Source organism: Beta vulgaris, chromosome 7 (assembly GCF_026745355.1).
Source record: "Beta vulgaris subsp. vulgaris cultivar EL10 chromosome 7, EL10.2, whole genome shotgun sequence".
NCBI classification, from domain to species: Eukaryota; Viridiplantae; Streptophyta; class Magnoliopsida; order Caryophyllales; family Amaranthaceae; genus Beta; species Beta vulgaris.
In genome coordinates, this window is record NC_079208.1 from 3,643,407 (window position 1) to 3,670,758 (window position 27,352).

At 36.1% G+C, this 27,352-nt stretch overlaps 3 protein-coding genes and 1 long non-coding RNA gene across 5 annotated transcripts; 3 read left to right on the top strand and 1 right to left on the bottom strand.

Annotated features, from left to right (window-relative positions):
• Window positions 1-37: 37 nt before the first annotated feature.
• Window positions 38-2,735, top strand: LOC125499503 (putative disease resistance protein RGA3). The gene has a single exon (XM_048648384.2). The coding sequence runs from the start codon at window positions 591-593 to the stop codon at window positions 2,733-2,735; it is 2,145 nt and encodes a 714-aa protein (XP_048504341.1). The 5' UTR covers window positions 38-590.
• A 22-nt stretch (window positions 2,736-2,757) lies between these two features.
• On the top strand, window positions 2,758-4,530 carry LOC130589350 (putative disease resistance protein RGA4). Its single transcript, XM_057396330.1, has one exon. The coding sequence runs from the start codon at window positions 2,758-2,760 to the stop codon at window positions 3,757-3,759; it is 1,002 nt and encodes a 333-aa protein (XP_057252313.1). The 3' UTR covers window positions 3,760-4,530.
• A 254-nt stretch (window positions 4,531-4,784) lies between these two features.
• Window positions 4,785-6,035, top strand: LOC104898315 (uncharacterized). Its single transcript, XR_007276379.2, has 3 exons — window positions 4,785-4,909; window positions 5,191-5,306; window positions 5,561-6,035. It is a non-coding gene; the product is annotated as an uncharacterized LOC104898315 (long non-coding RNA).
• A 2,549-nt stretch (window positions 6,036-8,584) lies between these two features.
• LOC104898316 (probable UDP-N-acetylglucosamine--peptide N-acetylglucosaminyltransferase SPINDLY) lies at window positions 8,585-26,984 on the bottom strand. 2 transcript variants are annotated; one of them, XM_010685371.4, is made up of 17 exons: window positions 26,149-26,983; window positions 24,786-24,947; window positions 24,532-24,707; window positions 23,756-23,831; window positions 22,876-23,004; window positions 22,427-22,546; window positions 22,262-22,330; window positions 22,111-22,192; window positions 18,355-18,449; window positions 17,037-17,101; window positions 15,294-15,492; window positions 14,739-14,933; window positions 14,515-14,609; window positions 14,253-14,388; window positions 13,930-14,147; window positions 10,789-10,916; window positions 8,585-9,578 (listed from the first exon to the last, which is right to left on the bottom strand). In XM_010685371.4, exons 1-17 carry the CDS (start codon window positions 26,563-26,565, stop codon window positions 9,181-9,183), a joined length of 2,760 nt encoding a protein of 919 aa, XP_010683673.2. In that variant the 5' UTR covers window positions 26,566-26,983; the 3' UTR covers window positions 8,585-9,180. The 2 variants fall into 2 exon arrangements, with proteins under 2 accessions (XP_010683673.2, XP_048489619.1); XM_048633662.2 differs by lacking the exon at window positions 8,585-9,578 and adding an exon at window positions 9,679-10,107 and having other exon boundaries at window positions 26,149-26,984.
• Between the last annotated feature and the right edge of the window lie 368 nt (window positions 26,985-27,352).

Here is a 27,352-nt window from a genome sequence, read left to right on the forward strand (position 1 = left end):
ATTTGACTCACTCGATAATGTTGTTACCTTAAATTCTTGAGACTTTAGGTACGTGTTTTGCCAATTAAGAGTGTTTGGAGATGTAAATTCTCTTTTCTTTGCTCATACTATTAATCACCTAGTAGGAAAATAATAAAAATTTAATAGAAGTTTCTTAAGAAAGACTTGTGAAAGGCCTGGTCTTGTTTTATTAACTTTTACTTAGAAACAATAATTGTGTTCAAGCAATTTGTTGAAGAAAAAAATATTTGAAACAATCTTATCACATGTGGAAGTACAATAATTGTGTTCAGACAACTTTCTGTCAAATGTGTTAATTCAACCGAGGAATCATTGTTATGTGTACTGTGTAGGACCAATTTTCTACTGTAAAAAGCAAAATAATGAGTAGAGAAACAACAAAATTTATTTCACCATTTGAAGTATACAGTATACACGGAGTATTGTTTAAAGCAAGCAACCATTGATAATTTAAGTGTAGATCTACAATCAATCTACATGCATATATATAAACTAAAAGGATTCCATATTTCCTCACTGTCACACGATATAATCTTTGAGTGGAAGAAAATAATAGAGTACTTTCAAAAATGGCGGCTGAGGGTGTTTTGGTTGACATAGCTTCGAAGTTCTTGGGATATCTGGCTCAATCAGCTTTCCAAGAGATTTCATCATGGTGTGGTGTAAAGAATGATTTGAAGAAGTTTGAGCAATCCCTGAGGTTGATCAAAGCTCGGATTACTGATGCTGAGAAGCGTCAAGAAGAAGAAAACAGTGCTGCTATCAAAGAGTGGCTTCGCAGGCTCAGAGGTGTGCTATACAGAATTGATGACTTGTTTGATGATCTTTACATCGCTCAACAGCGAAAGCAGCGTACGAAAGGGGACATGGCCAAGAAGGTACGCTTGTTATTCTCAAGTTCAAGCCCTGTTTTGTTTAACATTGAACTAGCTCGAGAGCTCAAATCTATTAGGCGGGATCTTGATGACATTAAGTCTGATATGGATGGCCTACATTTGAGTGTCTGTGATCATAGAGGAGAATCTCGGCTTCAAATGGCTCGTCTGATGAGCAAAAGGGAAACAACCTCTTTTGTTCAACCAGATGAGGTCGTTGGTAGGGAAGGTGATAAAGATGCAATAATTAGTATGCTCCTTGATTCTGTTCTTGATGAGCAAAGTATCCCTGTTGTCATCCCAATTGTGGGGTTTGGGGGTATTGGCAAAACAACGTTGGCTCAATTGGTTTTTAATGATGAGAAGGTTAAGCACCATTTTAAGCTTAGTAAATGGGCTTGTGTACCTATGGTAGATGATCAAAAAGAGTTTATGCGTACAATTTTAAGGTGCTTTACCGGTGATGACCATCAGGGTGGCTCGTTGGAACACCTTCAGTCAGGTATTTGTGGATCAATAGACAATAAAAAGTATTTACTTGTGTTGGATGACATATGGGATGAAGACCGGGATAGATGGCTTTCTCTTATGAGCTTGTTGAGATGTGGTAGCAAGGGAAGCAAGATAATTGTGACTGCGCGTTCTCATGTGGTAGCAAAAGTTGTTGGCACTGTTCCTGCTTACGAGTTAGGATTGTTAGCAGATGAGGTGTCTTGGAATCTTTTTAGAAGACTCGCATTCAAGGAAGGGCAAGAGGAAGACAATCCTAATCTTACTAAGATTGGGAAAGAAATTGTTGATAGATGTGCAAACGTGCCACTTGCTATTAGAGTTATGGGAAGCCTCCTCTACTCTAAGGATAGTGAGCAAGAGTGGTTGTTCTTTAGAGATGCTCATCTTTCAAAGACGAAGATAACAGGAGAGAACAACATCATGCCTGAGCTGAAACTAAGTTATGATTTCCTGCCATCACCGTTAAAGCAATGCTTCGCGTATTGTTCGGTGTTTCTAAAAGACTATGAATTTGAGAAGAGTGAATTGGTTAAGCTGTGGATGGCTCAAGTGTACATTGAGCCATCTGAAGAGAGTCTTAGCCTTGAGGATGTTGGGGGTATATATTTTCTGGAGTTACAAAGGAGGAACCTATTTCAAGAAGATCTCAATAGATACGGATATGTAAAATACAAGATGCACGACTTAGTACATGACTTGGCCTTGCATGTAGCTGGCGCTGAGGACGTTTTAGAGGAGAAAACGTTTGGGGGTAGTTTTGACGAGGGAAGGAGTTCATCATCTTTGCTCACAATGAGGAAAATGCGGTCCCTTCTGAACTCTGAGATTGCATTGTCAAGTTTGAGAAAGATGAATCCAATTTTTCAATCCATACGTGCCTTGAGCTTGAAAGGTTTTGTAAAAAGCACATTGCCAGATTGTATAGGGAGGTTGAGACGTCTAAGATACCTTAATCTTGAAAACAGCATGTTGAAGTGTCTTCCCAACTTTATCGTGCAGTTAGAGTGCTTACAAACTCTCAATCTGGACAATTGCTGTTCTCTAAAAAGATGGCCAAGAGGTTTTTGTAATTTGGCCAACCTTAGGCACTTGCAATTTCAGGGATGCAAATTTGATGATATGCCATCAGGGTTTGGGAAGATGAAATCCCTCGTAGAGTTGAACTGTTTTATTGTGGGAAAAGTTAGCGGTCTAGACACACTACCTGCTTTTGATCTTAAGGGAGATTATGTAGAAATTGTTTTTAACAAATGGTTTAGAAATTCAATGTTAGAAACCAGAAGGGTGAATCTGAAGGACATCCACAAATTGCGATTACGTTTCTGAAGAGACTCCTGCATCCGGTGATATGGAGCTTTTGTTAGAATGCCTGATTTTGCCTCCAAATCTTGAATACTTGCAGATTAATGGCTACAGTGGAGAAAGGTTTCCAACTTGGATGCTCCCTAACCTTGTTACTATTGAAATTTATTCTTGCAAAAGCTGCGTGCTACTCCCCCAATTCAGTCAGCTACCTCGTCTCAAATCTCTAATTCTTCGAAATTTAGAAGCCTTGGAGTACATAGAAGAAGATGGTTGGGGTGGTAATGGAGAGTCTTGTTCTGCAACACACTTCACCGCCTTGAAGAAATTGGTTATAGAGCAAATGCCGAAACTAAAGGGTTGGTTTTGGAGACCGCGAGTGAAGGATGATGTCCACCCTGTCCCTCAACAAGCAGCGATGACATCAGATGTTCATCAAGACTTCACGTCACATCGACTTCTATCATTCCCACGTCTTTGGAAACTCGTAATTGAGAATTGCCCACAGTTTGTTGTGTCCATGCCTCTGACCCTGCTGCCAAGGCTTGAGGACTTACATGTTCTTAACATCCAGGAGAAGGCGGTAGAATCCCTTCTGGCATCACATAAAGAAGCAACTTCATCTTCATTTTCATCTTCTTCTTCCTCACCAACTCTCTCCACATTAAAACACTTGATTATCAAGAATGTGAATATAGTTTCTTTTTCGATTAATTTCTGTAATTTACAGACCTTAATTATCAGTAGTTGCGAGAAACTCGCCAGTTTGATCGTTGTTTCTCCAAATTCCTCCATTCGTAATCTATCACTTTTTAATTTGGAAAATCTGAGAGCCCTACCAGAGGAGATTGGCCACCTCTCCCAGCTTCGTCACCTTGACATCCGTTATTTTCCTGAATTGGCCTCACTTCCACAATCATTGCGTGGCCTTTCTTCTTTACAATCACTTCGAATTGAGCGATGTCCACACCTGAAGACAAGATATCGGAAACCAGACGGTGAAGATTGGCCCCTTATTCAGCACATCCCCGACATTGAATTAATTTAAAGATAAATAGCAAGATTGACCCTTCTTCAATAAATATCATCAATCCTTTAGTTCTTATTGATTTTTTTTTTGGTTTCTATATATCTTGCTTCGGTTCATTTGGGAAAGAGAAATCATGATTATTATTAATTTGGGAGCAACACTTATTCTAATCTAAAGCACACATGCCATTTCTGTAGCTCCTGCTGCAATGTATTTGTTTTTTTTTCAACTTTTGTGTTCTGACTATATTTGAGGTCTACAAGTCATTTATAACAACTTCAATATGCAAAAAAAAAAAACTATGGGAATTAAGCTGTTATGAATTTCTTTTTCTATTTTTATTTTCTATAAGATTATAATTTTCAATTACATTACATTGTATATGAGCACGTGTTTAAGTGTCCGCATTGGACCAAAATATATGAAGAGTCTTGAGTAATGTAAAATTGCAACAAATGATTTATATTTATTTTTCGAACAACCATTTTCTGTTGCACGCATGTAAAACACCCTGTTGTACTCCCTATCTTGCTGATAATAGATTTAATTGCATTCTGAATATGATTTTCTCATGAACATTTGCTGCAGGATACGGATACTTGTGAGTTGCACCAGCTCAAGTTTTTACTACTGTTTATGGATCAGTCATTCTGTTACTATCATGTAATTGATTGTGTTCGAGGTTGATCAGATTTTTGCTATTCATATGTATGTAAACTTACATTAAGATAGGATTCTTATTGTAATAGAAGTATATTAAGAAGAGTTTCCTAATTGTTTTTGAGTTTAGTCCTGTGTTTCTCCTTGTTCTACGAGGAATAGGTTTCTGCTGTGCTCTTATCTATAGGTTATTGGATGAATGAGAAGGAACATGAATTTTGGTGAATACCAAAACAAAGTAGCAAGTAAGGATAGCTACCAGATGGTGAATAATTGGCCCCTTATTCAGCACATTGCCGACATTAGAATTTTATGAAGATAGTAGCTTTGCAGAATGGCAAAGGTTGGCTTCCTCTTCAACAGGTATCACCTCTTTTCTTTCTTAATTCTTACCCATTATATCTTAATATCACTCTGTGTAAGAGCTTGTTAAACATATCCGATGGGCAACAATATATCTCATCTCTTAAGACAATGAGAATCTGCAGCTGTGAAAAAAATTGGATATGTGAGACATCAGAAGTTGGTGAGGTTTTTCATACTCTTTCAGGCCTATGTTCAGAAAAGTTAATTTTTTATACTATCTTGCTCTGTCTGTCAAAAACTTTTTAGTTAGTAAGGGATCTGGTTGCCTTTTATCCATCTTGTTCCAATTTGTCTCTAAGGTAGTCAGGTTCTTTGACAAACTACAGCATCAGATTTCAGATACTGGATTTATTTTGCCTGATTGATGCGATCATCTATCTCTTGTTTTAATGTGATTGCTTATGATAATTGTTGCCTTTGTAGACCTAGTCATGATGTTAAAACACTGAAGAACAACAGTTAAGGATTGATCGGTGGAAGCTGTCAACAAGCATCTGTGCTCAGTGCTCACTGTAGTTCTTGTTAAACATGTTGATCAGGTGACTGCTCCTCAGAACCCCTGTTGTGAGTTTATACTTTATTGTACGATTACTCTTCAGTCTTCAGTACTTTGCTGTCTGAACATTTACAGCAGGATATGAAAGATAAGAGGACAATTTGAAAACATTCTGAAATAACAAGCATCTGAACACAAGCACACATTTACAAATGAACTATTTGTTTAAAAGTAGTATACAAGTACTTATCTCACACATATTTGTCATTATCTAATAGCTTTTATATTTTTCGCGAGATCATGGGGACACCATGTTGGGGTTGAAGGTTCATAACAAGGAATGGCGCATGAGAGTAGTGCTCTAAGATCATTGCCAAAGCCATCTTCACTTCAAGCATGGCAAAGTTCTGTCCTATACATATTCGTGGACCCCAATCGGAAGGCGTCTATGAAGAACTCTCGAACATTTTGCGATCCCAGATGTGTCCATATCAATGGTGACTTGATTGTTTGTTGCCTTAGCTATACCTTCGGAAAACCTCTAAAGGTTGAATTCAGTGGCATCCTCACCCCAGAGTTTAGGATCATGATGAACTAGCAGGGTTGCTACTCAGAACATATAGAACATTCCTATACTAATCTTTATGATAAATATTCTAATATACCCTTACAGTCACTAAATTAAGTGATTGGAACGAGACCATATTTATGTTTGTAAAATCAAGTCATATTCTTCATTACAGAGCAATATGACAATTAGTTATGGATCAAAGGAGTATAAAACTAAATCATGTAATAGAACATAATACTACCTCCGTTTTTTTTAGTTGCAACGTTTGACAAATTGCACTATTCATGTTCTCTTATTTGACCACATTTATTGATTTATATGTTAAACAAAATATAGTCATGTGGGGTCTTGTTTGATTCGTTTCAATGTAAGCTTTCATAATATCAAATTTTTATAATTTTTACTTACATACAATTAGAGATAAAACGATTTGAAATTGTACATTGGCAAGCGTGAAAGTCAAAATGTTGCAACTAAATAAAAACAGAGGTAGTATCTACATATATTCTTTGTGATTTTTTGCTTGGTCAATGGCTAAGTAGTACATGATGATTTGGAGAACAGATGTATTATATATATGTTGGTCAACTGGAGAACAGATGTGTTAATGTAGTATATGAAAATCTGTTTGATTAAGAATTGGTCTTGTGACAGAGATCCTTTATTGATTCATAGGACTTCTAGTCTCGCTAATTAATAATTCTTTGCTAGTGGGTCTATAACTTTTTTCATCTACCATAGTCCGATCCATGAGTATGGTACAGTAAAAGTTGTATTTTTTTTTTTTTGGAGGATTTTAAATGAACAGAATTTACACAATAGGTACAGTTTCAAATAAACAAATTAGAAAAAAAAAATGTTTTGGGTCAATTGAGTATATACCTTGTACATGGTACAATAATACATCCAATTTTATGAGAAATGCATTATATAGAGTACAGATTGTTCACTTGGATATATTAATTTCAATGGACGATTTATTTTTGACATCAACCAGACAAACACCGAGTAAATACATGTTGATGAATATGATGATTATATGTTTTATTTTTATTTTGGTTAAAATGGCATAAAAGAAAACTTAATCAGAGTTTTGGCTTGGAAGCCTACAACAATCCGTCAATAATAAGTTCATACACTCAGTAGGGGGAGGGGTAAATCCCTAACAACATTTAGATTTCTAACATTTCTTCTACAATCACGGGCAAGAAAATCCGCAACCTTGTTCTTCTCACGCCTCACGAATGTTAACTTGATTTCCTTGAATTCCTGTTTGCATGCCCTACATTTTTTAAGCACATTACAATACACATCATTAAATATTGTATCGCAAGAGATAAGATTAATGGCCTGCAAACTGTCCGACAGAATTAGCACATAGTCAAAACCTCCACGTTTGGCCAAACCTCCATGATGATTATATGTTGATTATACCAATAGTTCGACATGCGTCGTATATAATAAATAATTTAATGATTAAATTTGAATGTTCTAGTTTAAAGATGATAACTAATTCAAAATCTTAACAATATGCAGTTAGAAGGTAAATAACAAGTTGTCAAAAAAGCAGCAAAGATATAGGAGGAACTCAAGAAAGGGTGGGAAAATTTAGCATGTTTTACTATAAGCACCTAAATTTTTTATTAATTGGTTCTCTCTTTTGTAATGATGAAACAGGATCTCTAGTATCAAATTGATGTCAATAACACTATATCATCACCTCGTGCTCTTGCTCTTTAGCTATTGGCCTACAATTTTAACCCTATATTGACCTTTTTAATACAAATTCTATCAAAAAAAAAAATTTTGAAGAACAAATTCTATCAATTTTTTAGAGTTTCTCCAATTAAAGTCCCTAATTTGACTCAACTCTTATGTCCATCAAGTTACCTTGCCTATCAACCACACCTTACCTTGGATTGTCCACTTGTGCTGTAAAAGATTTACATTAATAATGCGTGCATTATGTTCCCAGAGCATAATGAGAACCGTGCTTCCACAATACAAAATAGAACAATTATAAATTCGAAAACGAATATATTATTGTTACAGTGGAACATTGCAAAAATTCACTTAAGAAAACGAACATTCTACTGTTAAAATGGAACATTGCAAAAATTCATTTACGAAAAAGAACATTTTACTGTTGAAGTGAAACATTACCAAAATCCAATTACGAAAATGAACATTTTTATTGTTCAAGTGGAATATTACTAGAATTCAATTACTTAAATAGAACATATGCTTATCAAATGTAGTATAAAACATATTTTCGAAAAAACATAAAACATTCTTTTCTGTGGAAAATAAGTTTAAAAGAACATTTTTCAAAATAGAACATTTGCTCATCGAAAATAGAACAATTTTCACAAAAAATAGAACATAATTTTCTGCTGAAAAATAATCTTAAAACGAACATTTGTTGAAATAGAACATTTGCTTATTGAAAATAGAATAATTTTTGCGAAAAATAAAACATTTTTTGCTGAAAAATATGCTTAATGAACATTTGTTAAAATAAAACATTTACTCATCGAAAGTAGAACAACTTTACTGGATGCATGGCGTGCACTTGCTCCTGGTAGCACAACAGAACTTTCATTACATCAACTAGTATACATGAAATTGACAAGTGCATCCAACATACTATTACTGTGTGCATTTTGAGTGACGAATAAAGACCTGGAAAAACAAAGAGGTGATAAATGGTATGTTCAGCTGAATAGGAGCTATATACGAATAAAATTCCATTCTATGGTAAAGCTCTCTTCTCAAGCACGCTTCATAAAAATCAAAATCAAGCCAAGAGGCAAACAACATTTTAAGTGGATAACCACAAGTACATCTCATTGAGCAAGCACTAGACTAATCTATTGATTTAATGCTATACATTCTGTGAAATTTTCTTACATATAGGGCACTCTCACTAATCGTCTAAAAATCCTAATGGCCAGTCAGACCAATCAATAATACACTGCTACAACTCCTGTAATGGGGTGTGGATGAACTTTTAGGCACCCCCCAGACACAATGAAAAACCTTATAGGGGGAAAGAGAAATGAAGAAACAATCAAAACTAGACCTATTAACTATCTGTCGACTTCCGATGGAGAGTAACGTGAAATCACGCCTTCAACCATACCACCTAAATAATCCTCGCCACCCAAAGAAAAAACCCTAAATCAAGGACGTTAACATCCTGTTTTGTTGCTAATATCCAAACATATGTATGCACCAGTTCACGATGCTAAAATTCTTTTTTTGTTCAACTCCCAGCATTTCCATTCTAGATCATTGCCCCCTTTTCGGAGAAGAGAAAGATATTCAACGTCGCTAACAAAAGCATTCAGCTGACAGCTTCTTTGGGAGTGGCAAGACTCAATATAGGTGGTGGTGGGACCGGATTAAAACCATTAGTCTTAAGAGGAGAATCGTCTTTTGAGGTTATGACTTTCAATGGGACAATACTTGCCTCTTCAGAGACAGAATCCTGCTGTTGCTGCTGCTGCTGTAATATTTCCATGCGTTTCGAAGATGGAACATCACCCTTGCAGTATCTGTGCCAAATATTTCGATACGCTTCTTCTAAACCAAGAGTGAACTTTGCTCCATCACAGACTGGTGACTTGATCATAAGATCCCGCAGAGTCATCCTTAAATTTGAGAGTGCTGATACATCCGAAGCCAACTGAATCGCCAGCTCAACATACTGATCTTCAGTCTCGGCCACCAGATTGCCTAACCCTGCACCAAAGAAGTAAATATTTGAACTTCCGAAAGAAAATTTCCCAATTTCCACTAAAGATGATTTTTAAGAAAGCTGTAGGAAGTACAACTTCTTGCGTAGTTTAATTCTTATACAGCACGTAAACTTCCTGAGAAAGGGCCTTAAGTCCTTAGCCTGTTTCATTGACACTGGGGAAAGTTTACTTCTTTAGAGTACATTTCATAAGTCTGACATAGCCCCATGTAGGAAAGGGACACTTTACAAGTGTGGTGGTTAGTGGACATTTGCAATTCCAAAAGAAGTTCCACTTCCCATTCTATGAAATTATTATTAGCCAAAAAGCTCAAACGAGCACTTCACGCGAACTTTCTGTGTCAAGTAGAAAACATATATCTACAAAATTTAAAACAGTAGAGCATTTTCTGGAAGCCTGAACAGCACTTTTTGAAGCTTGTCAAGTCGTACTGGAACTTCAGCACCCTATGGCAGGCTTTGCCAAAAGCAACATATTAGAGTCCTTATCTCCTTCCTTATACAGTAGAGTACCTGCCAGAGCTTATGTTCTATATCAGATATTGGAAATTCTGCAATAGGTTTGGGCATATTTAAAACTCCAAAGTATGTTATGCCCAGAAATGTGCAAAAAAATTTAAGAAAGGAACCCTCAAGAACCAGACCTGAACAAGTACATATTGCACATTTCATGCAACATATGTAATTAGAGACACTAGCACACTGCCTTAAGAAGAATACTCCCTTCGTCCAGAAAAATTACACGTGTCCCACGTATAAGTTGATATCTGCTTTTGGTCTTTCTCTCTACTTTTTCTCTAAAGCGCGGACCTACACCGACTTTTTCTCTCCGCGTTTTCGTCCTCCGCTTTTAAAAAACTATTTGTTAACTCGAGCAAGGCACATAGAGAATATTGTTTCAAGACATCTGGAAATTTATGCATCTAAGAAAAAATAGTTCGTAATGGCTTTCCCAACATACTCCTAGTCTCCTACCAAGGTCAAGTAAAGAGAACAGTGAGGGAATAATCCAACTGTTAGAGAAAGGGTTATTTAGTAATTTGAATCAAATCCTTAATTTTGCAAGATCTGGAACAATGTGATAATAAATTTCGGACAGAGGGAGTCTAATTTGCGTCGAGATTTTCAATAATGAGATGCGATAAACTAACATGCAGACAGAATATAATTAGACTTTAGGATAAATCAGCTTACCAACTTTGCTAAGAAGACTAACACCAACATTATGAGCATGCACATTGCCAGCCATCGTAACACATGGAACTCCCATGAAGAGCGACTCACATGTTGTGGTTGTTCCAGCGTATGGAAAAGTGTCCAAGCTACATAAAGAGTAGCCAGCATTAAGAAAGAAACTTTCCAAGGGAAGAGAGGGAGGACTATCATGAATAGAAAGATATTGAACATTTACAACTTATAAAAACAGTTGTGGGATTTGTGATCACAAGCAGCACAAGTGAGAGAAAACCCATGCAGTTCAATTGGGAATGTTTTGGGTACAAAGTTAATCAAGTAAGATGCCATGGTGCTCGCAATGCTTCAAAGTGCATGAATGACAGAGATCATATAATGAACACTACAAGGAAATTGAGCAACAAGATGAAATCTAATTGCTAGGATAGTTGCTACAGTTGTCAAGGAATCAATAATATATAAAAAATGTAACATAGATGACTCCTATTATATAATACAGAAAGAAGAAATTCCTATTTTTCGTTTTATAATTTTATTTCTCTGGCCCAGTGATATCTCAAACATGGTTAAAGTTCCAGCCGTAACATAACTGAAACCCAGGGTGGCATGATCCAGTTCAAAGGGAGGAATGCATTAGCAAATTCAGTGACATAAATGACAGCTCTCACCAATCAAGGCATGCCCTGAGATGGTCTGAAAACAGTTCTCCATAACCAAACTCTTTCTGGGAAATATAAGAAAGATCAGCCAGGATAGCCCACCGAAATAATACTTCATATACTTCCTCCGTTTTTTTTACTTGTAACATTAAAGTACAGCCACAAGAATTAAGGAGAGGAGAGAGAGATAGAAAGAGATTTAAAAAAAAGAATGACCCCTCATGTGCTACGATTAAGAAAGAGATAATATATTGCCAAAAATGTCAACGGTGCAAGTAATATACAACTCCTAAACATGGGAAATGGTGCAAGTCAGAAAAAAAAAAAAAAGAGGACGTATATGAAAAGGGTAAAAGGTGGCAGCTACATGTCTAAAGAGGTATGTTATGTTGTTGTGCGGGAATTCAAGGTTTAGCATACTTTCTGTAGTATGTTGATGAAAAGCTACCTTAAAGCTACTTCTATCCCCTTTTAGAAATCTTGGATATAGTAACGGTTGGTATTGAACTTGCTGCAGATAGTAGATTGACGGGATAGAACAGAAGGAAGACAGAACAGACGTGCCAAAAGCTTTACCACCGACGGATTATAGCTCCAGTAAGTCGGTAACCAAAGGGAAGTCTAGTCGGCGGTCTCTGTCTCGTTTTCTACTATAAGCGACACCACGTCGAAGGCGGCTGGAGAAGTGCACCTCGTTGCTCCATCATAGGGAGCTGCGAATAAGTATTCTGATGCAATTTTGCTCACGCTTGCACTTGCCCCTTGCCTAAGGCGCCAAAAAACTAAGCTATTGTTCCTGTTTATTGAAATTTCCTGCTTATATATCGTCTTTACTCTTTAGCCCTCCCCTTGGTCCAACACGAGACCTATTCTATGTATAAAATTAGCTTCAGGGAGATATCATGGATTGCATACTGCCCCTTGAATTTCTCTCTCGTGTCAATCACACTCTCAAGTCTCATCTTCTATTTTTCAGCTAGAAAGAATATTGCTCATGGTGATATTACATTTCAGTCAAAACCCTCAGATTGGAGTTAGGTGTGACTCACAAAGTTGTCGAAAGGTTAGAGGCTTTTTCTTTCTTAGACACCCTGAATCAGAGAGCACAATTCAGGGACTCTTCCAGAACTTATTTGTCTATCTCCTGTTATGACCACATTACAATAACACTATCCTCTTTCTTTGTTCCACTTATCAGGTATATTCGAAAAGCCAATGTCGCGTTTAAAATATAGACATATATGTCAATACCATACTAGAAAGGCTCAACACTTGTGACAATCTGTAAAACCAAAGACTGGATAGGTGCTTATCCCCCTGATGCCCAAGTCTTATGCTCAAATAGTGAGAGATTGCGACTCATCTGTTCTTACATGACAATCTAGATTCTTCTTTCTCAATCTCCATTTTTGCTATAATGGGGATTAGATGGATTTATTACAGTCCCAAAAGCACTGGAAGAGCCAAGACCAGAAACTAGAGCAATGAAAAGAGAAAGAGCACTCCTCTTGCATTTGCAGATCCAAACTGCTACTTCTAAGCCCTTGTAAAGGCATGACCAATCTTAAATGTTGAGTGGAGAGAGACAGCAGGATGTTCCAAAAAGATCTTATAACTAAAGAGCTTTTTTGGGGTAGAGTTGGATCCTTGCTTCCTCGTGATGCTATATTAGGGATTTGTTCCTGGGCTATCTGACAAATATATAGCAAGATTAGCATGCTATTTTCTCCATTAGTACTCACAGAGGACTGTGACATACTGACATGCACCTATATATTCTCATTTTGATAAAGATCTCTTTCATCCTTAAAATTGACAAGCAACACCAACAAGAAAAATGGCCAAGAAACGGAGTTAAGAAAACAGCATAGTGTGACAGTATCTATTTCTTATTTTATTTTTTTGGTGCAAATAGGATGGTTGTTTCAATATTTGATAGTTGAAAAACACTGGAGAAAGAAAAGGCCAAATGCCTTAATAGAATTTGAACCTGCAATACACAGACGCTCATGAACTGACGGATGCTGAATATAAATATCTTAATGAAAAGAAGTTGTGATCATTCTTCAATAGTTAATCTCCTACTACCAAAACTACTATTGAAGTCATTTCTTTGCACATGCATTCTCCAGAATTAGTTGCTGAAAGGCAATGTTGGCCCAATGATCCACAAGAAGGTATAATGATCCCAGTTTCAAGCCCCAACTAGCAACTAAGCTATCAGAATTATGAGCAAAAGGGGAGGACAGCATCACAATAACAGCATGAAAACAGATAGCAATGTCTTGAACGATACCAGTAGACTGCACACGACATGTAGACAAGAAGCAAGTTGAATATAACAAGCTATTTCTGAGTAAGAGAGAAGGATTATATAGATACATTAGACAACAATAATGTAAGAAACACTATATGGAGAGAGGACGGAAGGTCAGAAAAACACACAGACGTAACACATCTGCAGGAAAATTTGAGCCCTTACCTTACATCCATGAGAGCATACGCTTGCAAGTGATCATGATTTAGAAGAATTAAGGGTAAAAGATCAACACGAACAGGCTCCACTCCCAGCTGCTCTAACGTTGAAAGAAATTTATGTCTTATACTGTCGCAGCAAAAGGGTTTGCATTTCACCACTAGCCGTGAGTTTGGTACAGCACATAATATTTTTGCCCAAACTTGCAATACTTTAGGTGTTATCTAGAAACAACGGCAGATATTACTCATGATGCAATTAAAAATAGATAGTAGACAAGTTCAAAGAGAGACGGAAATGCCTTATTTTCCACATCAAAATAAGCATACCTTTGCTAAATTGTTAAAGCTACCAAAAGTGACGAATCCATTATTAAGAGCTGGAGCTGCAGAAACAGAGCCAGCTTCTGAAGAAGGTGTATAACAAAGAAAAGAATCGGGTAACCGAACTAACTCCTCAACATGCCTGTCACCGACAGGTTCAGTAAGTACAATAAATTAGTAGCAGGCTTTGCCACTAAGCAGGTTGTAAAATATAAAATACAGCAGCAATACACTTGAAAAGCAAGTGGTAACGCGAAACTAGACATACTTCTGTCTTGTATCTGGGGGATCAGCGAATGCATCAGTTATTCTGTAGTCAATGGTAGGTAAGCCTGTTGTATTTGGGTAGCCAATCCAAGTAACCTGTGACCCAAAAGAAAAAATTGCAACTTACACTGTCAAGTTTTCATCTGAAAACAAACCAACAAACAGATTTACAAAAAGAAAAGGAAACAGAGGGCTGGTACTTAGAATGTAGGTCTCTCTCAATACCTGCAGCGGAGCAGGTCGACAAGCCATTGTTCCCAATTTATTATTAGCTGTATGTCCAGTAAGTTCTACAAATATATCAACCTTGTCTTCCCTGACCATTTGAGCAACCTTCTTCTCATCTATGCCATATATATCTCTCCACATCCCACCCTTCTTAATGACCTTCTCTCGGAATCTCAAAGTCTTGGCATCTGCCTGCAGAAACCGCATAATAAAAGGTCTCAGGCAATATAACGGAAACTATTACCAGAATCATGGTCCTGAGAGAATCCTTCACCATTGATTCAAGATGTACTAACAAGCCAAAGTATAATTTCCAAGACAAGAACATAAACTAGAAAAACAGCATAAGAAAATGTGTAGCCACAATCCAACATTGACTAGTAATGCTACAGAACGCAACTATCTCAATATGCACAACAAAAAAACAAAAGGGTTACAATAATCAACTTCAATACATGTCATAAGGTCAAACCCTTGCCACCGAAAGAGACAAGACAGCAAGCAGGGTGTTCGGGAAAATTATTTAGAATACAACTCTTGAGTAAGGCATACCTTCACGACTGCTGAGTAAATTATCACTTTGAAGCTCATGCTGTCATGATGTGCCAGTGGTGCTTCAATGAAGTATGAAACAGAATGGGTGAAAAAATCAGGGGAAACATATCCAACAACAAGAGGCCTCTCAGGATCCTTTGGGTTGTCCCATGACGTATACTGAGAATACAGCCTCATGAATCTCTGTCCCCAGTCCCTGAAAATGCATAGCTCACTTGAGACGAAGCATAACTTAAAGCTAAAGCATAATAATTTTGGCATATACTATCTTCCCTAGCCTGACAGAAAAAAAGTCACTTACATAAAAAGAGTGAAGAACTTCAAGAAAAACAGAAGTCGACTAAATGAAGCAAAAAAAAAAAACAATAGAACACCAGTCACAAAACTGAGTCACAAAACTGAATCAGAAAAAAGACGTGCAAGGAAAACACCCATATTAGCTTAAAAAAGTGTAACTCTAAACACAATATCTTGAGAATACTCCATTTGGACATGAGTGTCACATCATATCAATGCCTAGAGATATGAAACGAATCCTGTCTACGACTCTATGACCCTTTTTTTTTTTGGCAACAAGTACACACAAGCAAAGAAACAACACTAAACCCACTACTTGTGACCTAAGGCAACTTCGTGACTTACGACACTAGACCCACAACTATTAGTATTACAAAGCAAAGCATTATTAACATCATCCATACCGGCCTTAATACTACATACTTCCTCCGTTTCTAAAGAAGTGCAACACTTCTTGTTTTCACGTTTGCCAATGCATTATTTTAACCATTAATATCTTCAATTATCAATAAGTAAAAATTATAAAAATTTGATATTAAAAAAATTCACATTCAGACGAATCTAACAAGATCCCAAATGACTATGTTTTTCCTAAAATGTAAATCACCAAAGTTAATTAAAGTTTAAACTGTGAATAGTAAACACTATGCAAATGTTGCACTTATTTAGAAACGGAGGAAGTATATGACAACCACTATGACCCTTTATTTTGGTCATATTACTCCCATACACTCCTCATCGCTAATTCTAAGTAGGGATTTTAGAAAATCCAGTCCCAGGATATTGCTACTTCAGAAAGGTCACAATGTTTTGTAGACATACTAAAGTATATTTGTGACTATTATCTCCAGAATGTGTCAACTGTTATATATACATCTAAAAGTAGTCTTTATCAGAAAACATGGGAAGCTTTTAGCATCAAATAGTACTGTACTCATTTCCCGAAACAGGTAAAAGGTGTCTTCCAGCCAGTCACCAGAGTTAGCTATCAACATAAGTTTAAGGTGAGAAATAGATGATACCTAAAGCCAAAAGTGACAAAAGGCTTGCACGGATGAAATAACCAACACTGAGCAATTAATTAGTCGATGATGAGATCAGGAAGTCAGTAAGGTCATTGCATACAGTAGAAAAGGCTACTGTTTAGATGCATGCTCATTTCATCCAGATAGACATGTAAAAAGATTCCTCACCCCAATTTAAGACCAGATCTTGGAGCAGAAGAACGCATTAATAACAAAAAGAAAAACAAAGGCTTTCTCATCCCTCCAACCCCTCCCCCCCAACCCAAAGGCCACTGTTTTTTTTGTTGGGGAGGCGTGGACAGTTGAATTTGGTCTTTCATATCATGAAATTTCCATGTACTGGGAATGCAGGAAGTATCATACAAACCAATTCCAATCACCGTAAGAAGAAAGTTAAGAGCATAGGATAAGCGCAAACCTGTGAGCCTCATATAGCTTGTCATCATCTCCTTCGTTGATGTAGTTCATAGCAAGTAAGCGATTCTGACAGAAAATCACATAATATTAGAGATGTTGAGACAAATCCACAAAACATCAATTACAACCTTGTAAACTAGTAGAACAGAAAAAAGTTGCGGAAGCAGACTCAACAAAATTAAATTTAAAAGGTACAATTACATCCCATGATCTTAAGATAAGGTCTAAATTTTCACTATTTGGAAATTTATAAGTTCAGAAGAACCCTGTTATACTCTCTGCTTTGGTAGTTCAACTACAAATGCATAAAGATGTATGTCAAGTCCCAATTTTGGCATCGTCTATACCATCAGATGTGTGGGACTAAATCAAGGTCATTCCATTATGCACAGGTCGTTCCACAATGGTTTTTCAACTTCTCATTCCGCACAATTTTGTATTATGATGTTTACTTTAAATTTACACCATGACAAACATAATAGAGCATTATTTTACCATATTCGATGTTGTAATCCATTAAACAAAACTGTTACAATTGAATTGATGTATAAGATAATACTAAAACTTAATCGCTACAAATATTTAGAACCTCTTATATTCTACATTTAAAGGTTTCTAAATAGATCTTATTAAATTTGTCAGTTCACGCCGCAAAGGATGTTAAGGTGACATGGCATCCACATGATGCCATTTTTGTAACATCGGGAGTGTCACTAAAATCACAAATATTGATTAGACATATTCAAATGGTATCAAAAAACGCCTCAATCAATCGATATGCCGGTATTGAAACGATTTTCAGTATTGTCGAACTGAATTTGACCTATTCAACACGGTGGGTTTTCAGTAAGCCAAAATTTCTGTCGAACATACCGTGACAAGGCAATTTCGTCCGCATTTCCTATATTTCCCATACAAGACTCTACTTACTCATAAAATCCTACTACCTAGTACCCAAAGCTCCTTACTACGAATAAAATAATACTTTAAACTTGGAAATACATAAGCTTAATTTGATTATTAGAAATTTGCAATTTATTATTAGACTATAATATTGGGGTATATACTCAAAAAACAAAAACCACTTAAGAAGGACTACAATAGCAAATTTGTGGACTAAAACACAACGCAGTGCAAAACCGCAACCGTTTCCATGACAGTGACCATAATTTGATCCATAAGACATGAGTTGACATTTACTGGACAGTAGCAATTGAACCTAGTTCTTTCCCACCAGGGCCTACACTATATAGCACCATCACATGCATCTAACTGCAGAATTGAGTTGTCAGAAAACTAAATGCTGTAAGAAGAAATACCTGGCCTGCGTTGCGTGAGTCGGGATCTATCTTGAGACATTGCTCATAGGCTTCAATAGAACGAGAAATCTCACCAGCATCCCTGTATAAAACACCTAATAATAGCAATGCAGATCAATAAATAACGTTCCTAACAAAAATTTAGTACTATATTCTGCTGACAGAAAAACAAATGCAACTACCCCAAACAATACTCCTCCATGAAACATTATCTTCCCAGTTACACATTTGCCTTATTAAATGAAATCATTTACAATACCTATGCTATATTAGTAATTAGTTGCTACTTAAAGTTATATATTATAGTACCTGCAAATTCCGAATCTCTATTATATAAGGCAACACATGGGGAACACCAAAAAATAGAAAAAAATAAAAAGAAAAATAGGGAGATAACTAACTATTTCATTTTGAATGAAAAAAAGGGGGGAAAGTAAGACATTTAAACTAAACATCAGTTTTTTGAGAAAACAAAATGTAAAGACAGTTTTTCTACCTAATTAATTTCATTTTTTACTTCATATGCTATCACACGCTATCGCATGCATTGCGTGCATGTAAGGCTAGTACAACTAGGTTAAGATCTCCCTCTATCCGAAAGAACTTCCCGGCTACTGTAGATACAGGAACTAAGTAAAGGAGAGAGTCAGTGGAATGTGGGGTTCGTTATTTGACTTTTAGGTAGGAGAATGAAAGGTGTTTAGAGACATGAGTAGCACTTAATAGATCAAGTGGACCCATGTGGAAGGATAAGAGAGGGAAAAAATTTGGAATTTTTTTTTAGCATAAATAGAACAAAGTAATATGGAAAAGAGCTCCGTAGAACAGAATAGAATGAAATTAGATACGGTATTTGTGCAATAGATGGAGTACATGAGTTTTTACTTGTGAGTTTTTTCTATCCCAAATCTTATGTTTAACAATCACTTTCTATATAGGCATCAAAGTATAGTAAAGTGATCACAAGTGTATCACTGGGTTAATGGCTGGATATGACACATTTTATGTTATAGGTTAAGGGTAAAAGTATTACAATGAGCACCTTAATTTTATTTGGTTTGTTTTAATGAGACAATACATACTATAGTCACTTACAAAATGGACTTTAGTAGGAAGGAGTGTCATTGGGCCCCCTTTCGGGAACCCCGTGGACATTAGTAGGAAGGAGTGTCATATGGCATGCAGATGTAGACATTTGACATATATGTATATATGCCATAACTCTTCCTTGATTTATGTCCATGCCTTAAATCACTTACAAAAGAATAGAGGGGGTACAAAGCACCCACTTTTCTTCATGAACTTTTCTACCCATGGTTAGCAGCAAAGAAAACATGACCATATACAACCCCAAATTGCCCAAGAAAAAACTCTCATCCCCTCTTTCCTACTCCTGCCTCTAGGTGGTTCTCAACCTATGTATTTTGCCCTCAAAGCTGTAGGAGTATTATTTGATAATTGGATTATGGCCATGTCTGCCAACAGCACCACTAATGCACCATCACATTATTTGGGAAGCTAGGGATCTTCCTTGACCAACTTTGAATAGAAAAGGAAAAAGAAAAAGGCTTTGGCTAAAATTTTAACACATCACTTAGTAGAAACTTGAATAGAGAAGGCAGAAAAATCATAAATGTCCAACCCAAAATAAAGACCATATATAACTAGGAAGCTCAGACTCAGGTTGGGTCCAAGTGTTGGACCCTTCAAGTTCTAATTTTAAGGATTCGTGGACTCATTTTTTAAGAGTCCAAATTTTGGATATGGACTCGAGGACACGGCAGTTAAGTATTAGAAAATATTACTTTACAGATTTAACTTCAAAATCTCTAGTATCATAGGGAAAAAAAAGTAAAAGAGAAAAAGAAGCTAAATGTTTACTATTGTTTGAGAGAGAGAAGAGAAGAGGTCTAAATGTAATGATTTTTCAAGAAAGTTGTAAATGTAATGTATTACAGCTGTCTGATGTACTGCTACTTGACTTTTAATAGGTCAGTTTTATTGCTTTAATTTTCACTTTTTGGTTCACGTGGTTCTTTTAACTCCCACCCCTTCCAGCTTCCCACCCCCACATTAAATTAGATAAAAAAAAAAAAAAAAAAGATCTTGACCATCTAGGTTTCCAAAACGGCAACACACAGCAACCTCCATCTCTCATTCTCTCTCCTCTACTGTCGCCAGAGAAGTGGTCGGTAAGATGACTTATGGTGACGAAATTTCGACAATTGTAAACGACTCACCCTCCCAAGTAAAAGCCCCAATATCTCAAGAAATAAAATCGTGTAATTCTAGGTCAATTTTCAGATCTAGGGTTTATAGGTAATTGATGCGGCGTCCACTTTCCCTTCCCATCAGTCGGGATTCCGTGTCGGGATTCCGTGTCGGCACCGGTGTCGTGTCTTGTCGACACCGGTACAGCAGGGTGGCTGGCCGAGTCTGAGCTTCACAAATATATAATACTAAATACCCGGTCACATACAATGATTCAATGGTACTACAAAAATTCAAAAACCTCTACAAACCTACTACGGAACCACAAAACTAGCTAATTTTTAACAAGGAAATGCGGCGCCATGAAAATTACAAGACAAAGTGAGCAAACTAACCTTCTCGAATAACAAGTCTATCTTATGAAACATCAAGGTTAGCTATAGAGGTGATACCATTGATGAGATTATAGAAAAGGTTATTACAAGCATAGCAGTCATCACTTTTTCAAAAACAAGTTTACGAGATACAGATGTTCTCTTGAACTCTCCTCTGCCCAAACCCTCAACATGGGGGGTGGGGGGGTTGAATATCCATAACAATTGAATCATCATATATCACTGCTATGATTCAACAACACTTACAATTAACATTTTCTGGAATCAACTATAAACATCGAGAGCATGAACTCCTTCAAAAGACTCTTCATCCAATAAGGATAAAGCATGCTTAAGATTGATCACACCAGATGGGATGTCATCAATTGCATATGATAATTAATGATGTCTCAGTCATGATTTTGTAATAAACTAGCATCACTAAGGTAGATAAAAGAAGAAATTTAAGGAGTAATATTTCATTGATAATATAGAATTCGACAGTAGAATAAAGATAAATACAAGCTTTTGAGAGGCTTGCTCTCTCCCAAAAGAACTCTTAAAAGTTCACCCAAATACTCATTAATTTGCCACATGCTTTTCTATCTCTAATGTGCCTCTTTTATAGAGCTTCTACTCTAACAAACTATCTTCTTCTGCAAGCCACTACCTATATAAAGCTATTTCCTAAAAAGCCCCTCTCCCTTTTATCAGTTCATTGCAGATTTTTGCACTCTAATGGAGACTTTTAAATGTACCCTTCAAATCCAACAAACTGAAGGTAGAATATCATTGAAACCCAACAAACTGAACCAAACCTCTTATTGGCAGTATACTAAACACTGATAGAGAAGCATAGCCCCTAAAACGGCCCAATATTTAAAATTCATTGGTTTGAAACTTCAAATACCTTCAAGTAGTTTACAAACGACCAGAAAAAGGAAATAATAGAATTAACTACTAATTACACTGTTATATAATAAATTCGGCAGGATATAGTAACTCCTACTTGATCATGCACTTGTATTAAATGTCAGCAGGTGTCCAATGATGATTATCAGAGTACTATCTGTTAGTACATACATCAGGATACAGCGATATGGGACGCAAACTTGGGAGTTGGGGGATCATAAACTTAAGTCTACACATAATTCATCATGACAGCACATACCTAAATTATTATATGCTTCAGCATAAGTGGGATTTGCAATGATGGCTTTCTCAATCATACTAGCAGCAGCATCCATTTTTCCCTGCCGCGCGAGAAAAGCCTCAATACCACACATATATATAAAGTAAATATAAAAAACAGTAAAATATACCTGAACTGTAAAAACAACACCAAGATTATTCAGAGATTGGGAGAAGCTCGGTTTTATTGACAAAGCCATCTGTAATGCGGTAGAAAAGAATTATTGATCTCTGGCCATACAACGATAACGAATAGCTGAGGTGTTTCAAGGGAGGCACAATATATAAACAATTACCTGATAACACTCGACTGCCTTATCAAGATTTTCACGATCTTTGTAAATGACCCCTAAATTATTGCATGCTTCTGCACATTGGGAATTGAAATGGAAAGCAAGTTCATAGAACACAATTGCCTGCATCAAAAAGAACACATTATCCTCGAGATCAAGAGACTACAAAATTTCTACAGAAACAAAGCTGGCCATTCCAGCTCGTATTGTTAACACGCAATACTTCCACTTTTTTCTTAGGGATAAGTTAAAACTACAGTAAAAAAATGGAAGGATAAAATTTGAAACACGTGAAAATATTTTTATTCCCAAAATAATTAGTTGAATGAATAATCCACCATGAACTAACAGAGAGCATTAATCCAAAAGGTACGTAATGAGGGAGTGCAGGAGAGGCTTGGAAAGAATCTTATGCTTCATGAAGAGACAATGACCCTTCTAGTGTAACTTACCATGTCAAACTTCAGCATTTCACCATATGCAACACCAAGGTTATACATAGCATCAGCATAATGCCAATTGTAGTACAAAGCTTTTTTGTAGTATGCTACACCTTGTTCAATGTCACCCTCGAGCTTAACCTGAATAGAGAGAATTGATGATTAATTAGTGTTTTGAGAAACTTCTCCAGAAAAAAAAAAAAAAACATAGCACAAAAAAGGGGGATGTTGAGCGAATTCCAGAAAATCATGGAATTCAAATCCTAGCAACGACAGCTGAACAATAGCCAAAGAACAATTTCCCAAAGACACCCCAATATCTTTGTAAACTCAAGATTATAGCTGAGCAAGAGAATTGTGAGAAAGAGTAAAGCAACTGATTATAAATATGTACTTGCAAAATTCCATCTGTTTAGCATTTTTTAGCTTTTAATATACTATAGGGAGGCCAATTACAAATCTGCCACAAGTACATAATCTACCAGTCTCTTAAAAGTGTGCAAAACTGGCAAAAGCACATAGTTAGAGAAAAGGTCGAATTTACTTTCTAACTGCAAGGTATTTAGTATTTACAAGAAAAGGTGGGCTACATTATACCATAACCGCCAGAAATTCAATTTAAAGAAAGGCTCAAAGGGGGGACACCAGCATAATAGCCTAAAAAGAAGAGTGATAGTATCTTTGAGATGAGAAGAGTAAAATGTGATGTAAATACAGTCAAGACAACCTTGAAGTACCCCATCAATGACAAATTATTTATGTAAAACAATGCTGAAGAACTCAAATGTCAATTTCTTACAGGAAATAAAAGCTTAAAGCTAGAATCATTACATGACATAAAAACTCTCACAAGATATTAAAGCACAAAGGTAAATGCTAAATCGTCACCTACCTTTGTTCCCAAATCAGTCAACGCTATTGCCATATTATTCTTAGCAATCTCAAAATTTGGAGACACTGTCAAGCACCTGAATCAGACAAAATAGTACCAAAAATTAAAATAAATACATTTGAAAACACTGCACTGACGTTGTATGATCATTTACGGAGTGTTTGGAAGGATGAATATTTGCAATAAAACTTATATAGTCATACAGATATATAAACATTGACTATAGTACAAACATCTATAGAGTGAGTGGAAAAGAAGACCAGTTACAGTGTAACCTATAAGTACAATCCTTATTATAGCTGAGACACAACCACCACCCATAAGATTCTTGCCCTTGACATGTAAGCGGCCTTACCCATGATCAATAACTACTACCTCTGTATTTTTTTAGTTGCAATTGCAACATTTGCTTTTTCACATTTGCCAAGACGATTTTTTCAACGTTAATATCTCTTGTTGGGTATAAGTAAAGATTATAGAAATTTGATATTTGAAATCCTCGCATTGAGACAAATCTAACAAGACCCCACTTGACTATGTTTTTCTTATATAATAATGCGAGAGAGTTTAACAAAGTTGGTTAATGAATAGTGCCACAAAAACAAATGATGCAACTAAGAAATACGGAGGTAGTATTTCATTTTCAGCAGTGAGACTATCTCTGACAAAATTCTTAAATTACTAGTAACTACTAGAGATAGATCCTTATGAATGCACAGCTTCTCACAAGCAAAAAAAATGAAGATAAACCAAGTACAGAGTCAGAATCAAGCTACCTCTCATAACATGTAATAGCAGACTCCAGATCCCCTCTGTTTTTGTATATGACACCCATGTTGCAGTAAGCTTCAGCATACATAGGCCTTTCTAGTGCTGCTTTCTCGTAACATGTGAGTGCAGTGTCATATTGCATCATTTCAGAGTAGACAACACCAAGGTTATAATATGCTGGCTGCACATAACATATAATGCTTACACCACTAGCTATTAAAAAATCACATGCTTGAGAAACATCAGAAGGTAAACTTACAGCATAATGTGGATCTATTTTAAGAGCTTCGTAGTATTTCTGAATCCCTTCTTGAGTATTTCCAGCAAGCTTTAAGCTAGTCCCAATATCAGTCAGTACAATGGCTAAGCATTCTGCCGCTGGTTTATATGATGGATCAGCTCTAAGAGCCTTTTGATAAGACTGTAGAAGGCAAAAAATAATATCTCAATGACTCCAAAAAAGTGAAGATAAGATACGACCTAGCTTCTGGGAATCACGACAAGATATACTTATTTTTCACTTCTCGCTGTTGATGCAGAACAGAAGCATATGAATCTTTACACAGAAAAAGAAGGATATATGATAATACCCCCCCCCCAAAAAAAAAAAATCAAGGGAAAAAGAGTAATTCAGTAATTCACAGCCAAATTTCCAGGAGCTTGATACAGTGACTTTAAACTCTATTCAAGAGGAAATCAAGTGGAAATAAATATCGTTTAAGGCTTTAAGTTGGTTGTAAAGAAGGATACACAAATTTTACAAAAATTACCAATCCAGAATTCAAACTACCAAAAAGATTATGATAGAGCAAATTATGCACTGAAGACAATGTCATACATCATTTACCAGCTTAACACGAGAGGTGACTACTCCTTAATGCCCTCATCTGCGATGAAGCACAGAGATTAGTTTACCCGAGGCGTGAAGTTGAACTTCTCCTCCTTGGGCCACCCGAACACCAAGAGACACCTCTTAATATAACAGTCTTTATCGATACTGGAGAGTGTATCAATTTGAGTTTCTAAAGAAAAAAAATGTTTTATAATATGAATAGAACATGAGTAACTTCAATAATAAATCATGTTATTTCCTAATGACTTGGTGGTTCAAATTGGCTAACTTAGATTTTAAAGGTCAAGACAAGGCAGATAAAATTGGATGGAGTGTAAATTACAAAGCTAGAATAAGTGTAATAACAAATTGCTGAAGAAAATAAGAGAAGGAAGCATGGAACCAATGAAAGACAAGAAAATAAGTGTAATAACAATTATCAGTGTAATAACAATCATCAGCTATCTAAATCTATTTAGATCAGAGTTCCAATGATTGAAATGTAGCTTAGAGTCAAATTGCTAAAAATTTGCAATGATGAATTGCTAATGAGGAAAGAGAGGGAGGAACATATTCCCCCAGATATGTCAGACATGGATACGTATCTAAGTATACGAGTCATCTAGCTTATGAAAGACTTTCCTGGTTCCATCCTAGAAAGAAGTGTTCGAAGTAACTCAAACCCCTCACAAGTACTAGAACCATAAAGCATAACACACACTACTAGAAGCATTTCATAAACATACAATTCTCGAAAGAGTTTAACACTAAAACAACATGACAATCATACCTCAGCAGCATCAACAAGGCGGCCATCATCCTTATACAATATACCACAATGCGTAAGTGCACAAGCATTCTGAGGATCAAGTCTAATCGCCTCCGAAAAACTCTCGAACGCCAGCCTCCCCAAGTTCTGCATCTGCAAACATATCCCTTTCCCTATAAAAGCTTCTACATTTTCCTTCTCCTTCTCCAATATCCCCTCATATATTCCCAAAGCTTCCACAAATTTATTTCGGGTGCGCAAAATGTTTGCATATGAAAGACCCCCTTTCACTTCAACCTCCTTCTCCAATGAACCATTACATTTTGTGGGGGACCCACCACTTTCAGTACAAATACCAGAAACTTTCATGAAACCATTCTCACATGGTGATTGCTTCTCTGAACTATTTACAATATTACCCTTTTCCATAAACGCCATTAAAAGGGGGGTTCAGTGGGTTCAACTGAACCCCCAAATTCTCTGATTTTCCTTCTTTTTTATGAATTTTTGATGATATATACTATGTAAACTATCAATTTTGAAGCGTAAAATTTATGATAGTAAAATTAATCCTAAACAAACCTTCGAATTCTTCAAAGATCCAAGTTTTCTGGTGTAGTCGGAGAAATTTCTTCGTTTTTTTTTTCTATTACTTCTCGTAGCTGCTTCTCATAATTGGAGAAAGAAGAGATAATTTGAAGCTGGAAATGCGAAATTGTGAGTGATAATTTGTAAATTTTAGGATAGAAAAATGGGAAAAATGATGAATGTAGAGGGGTTTGTAAATTGTAATCGAGAGTTAGGGTTAGAAACTAGAAGTAGTACTTCTTTTCTATGTTTTCAACTTTTTTTTCTTTTTCCTTCCCTCCTTGGTAAAATTGGTAACGTAATAGTTAGAAGGTAAATTTTTTAGTCGTCGACTCGTCGTTTTGGTAATAGAGAACAAACCGTGTGGTCGTGCTTGTTACTCCCTCTGTTTCAAAATATAAGACACTCACGCTTTACGAAAAATTATGACCATAAATATCTTTCATAATATGATAAATAAAAATTATACTATTTGATTTGTAATGAAAAATACTATAATAACATTATTTTTTAAAAAATCTATCAAAATATTAAGAGCAGCAAACAGTCAAAGTTCGACCTCGAACATCGTGTGTGTCTTATATTTTGAACCGGAGGGAGTATATCATTTTTAAAAGGCCATATATTTTCATTAAAA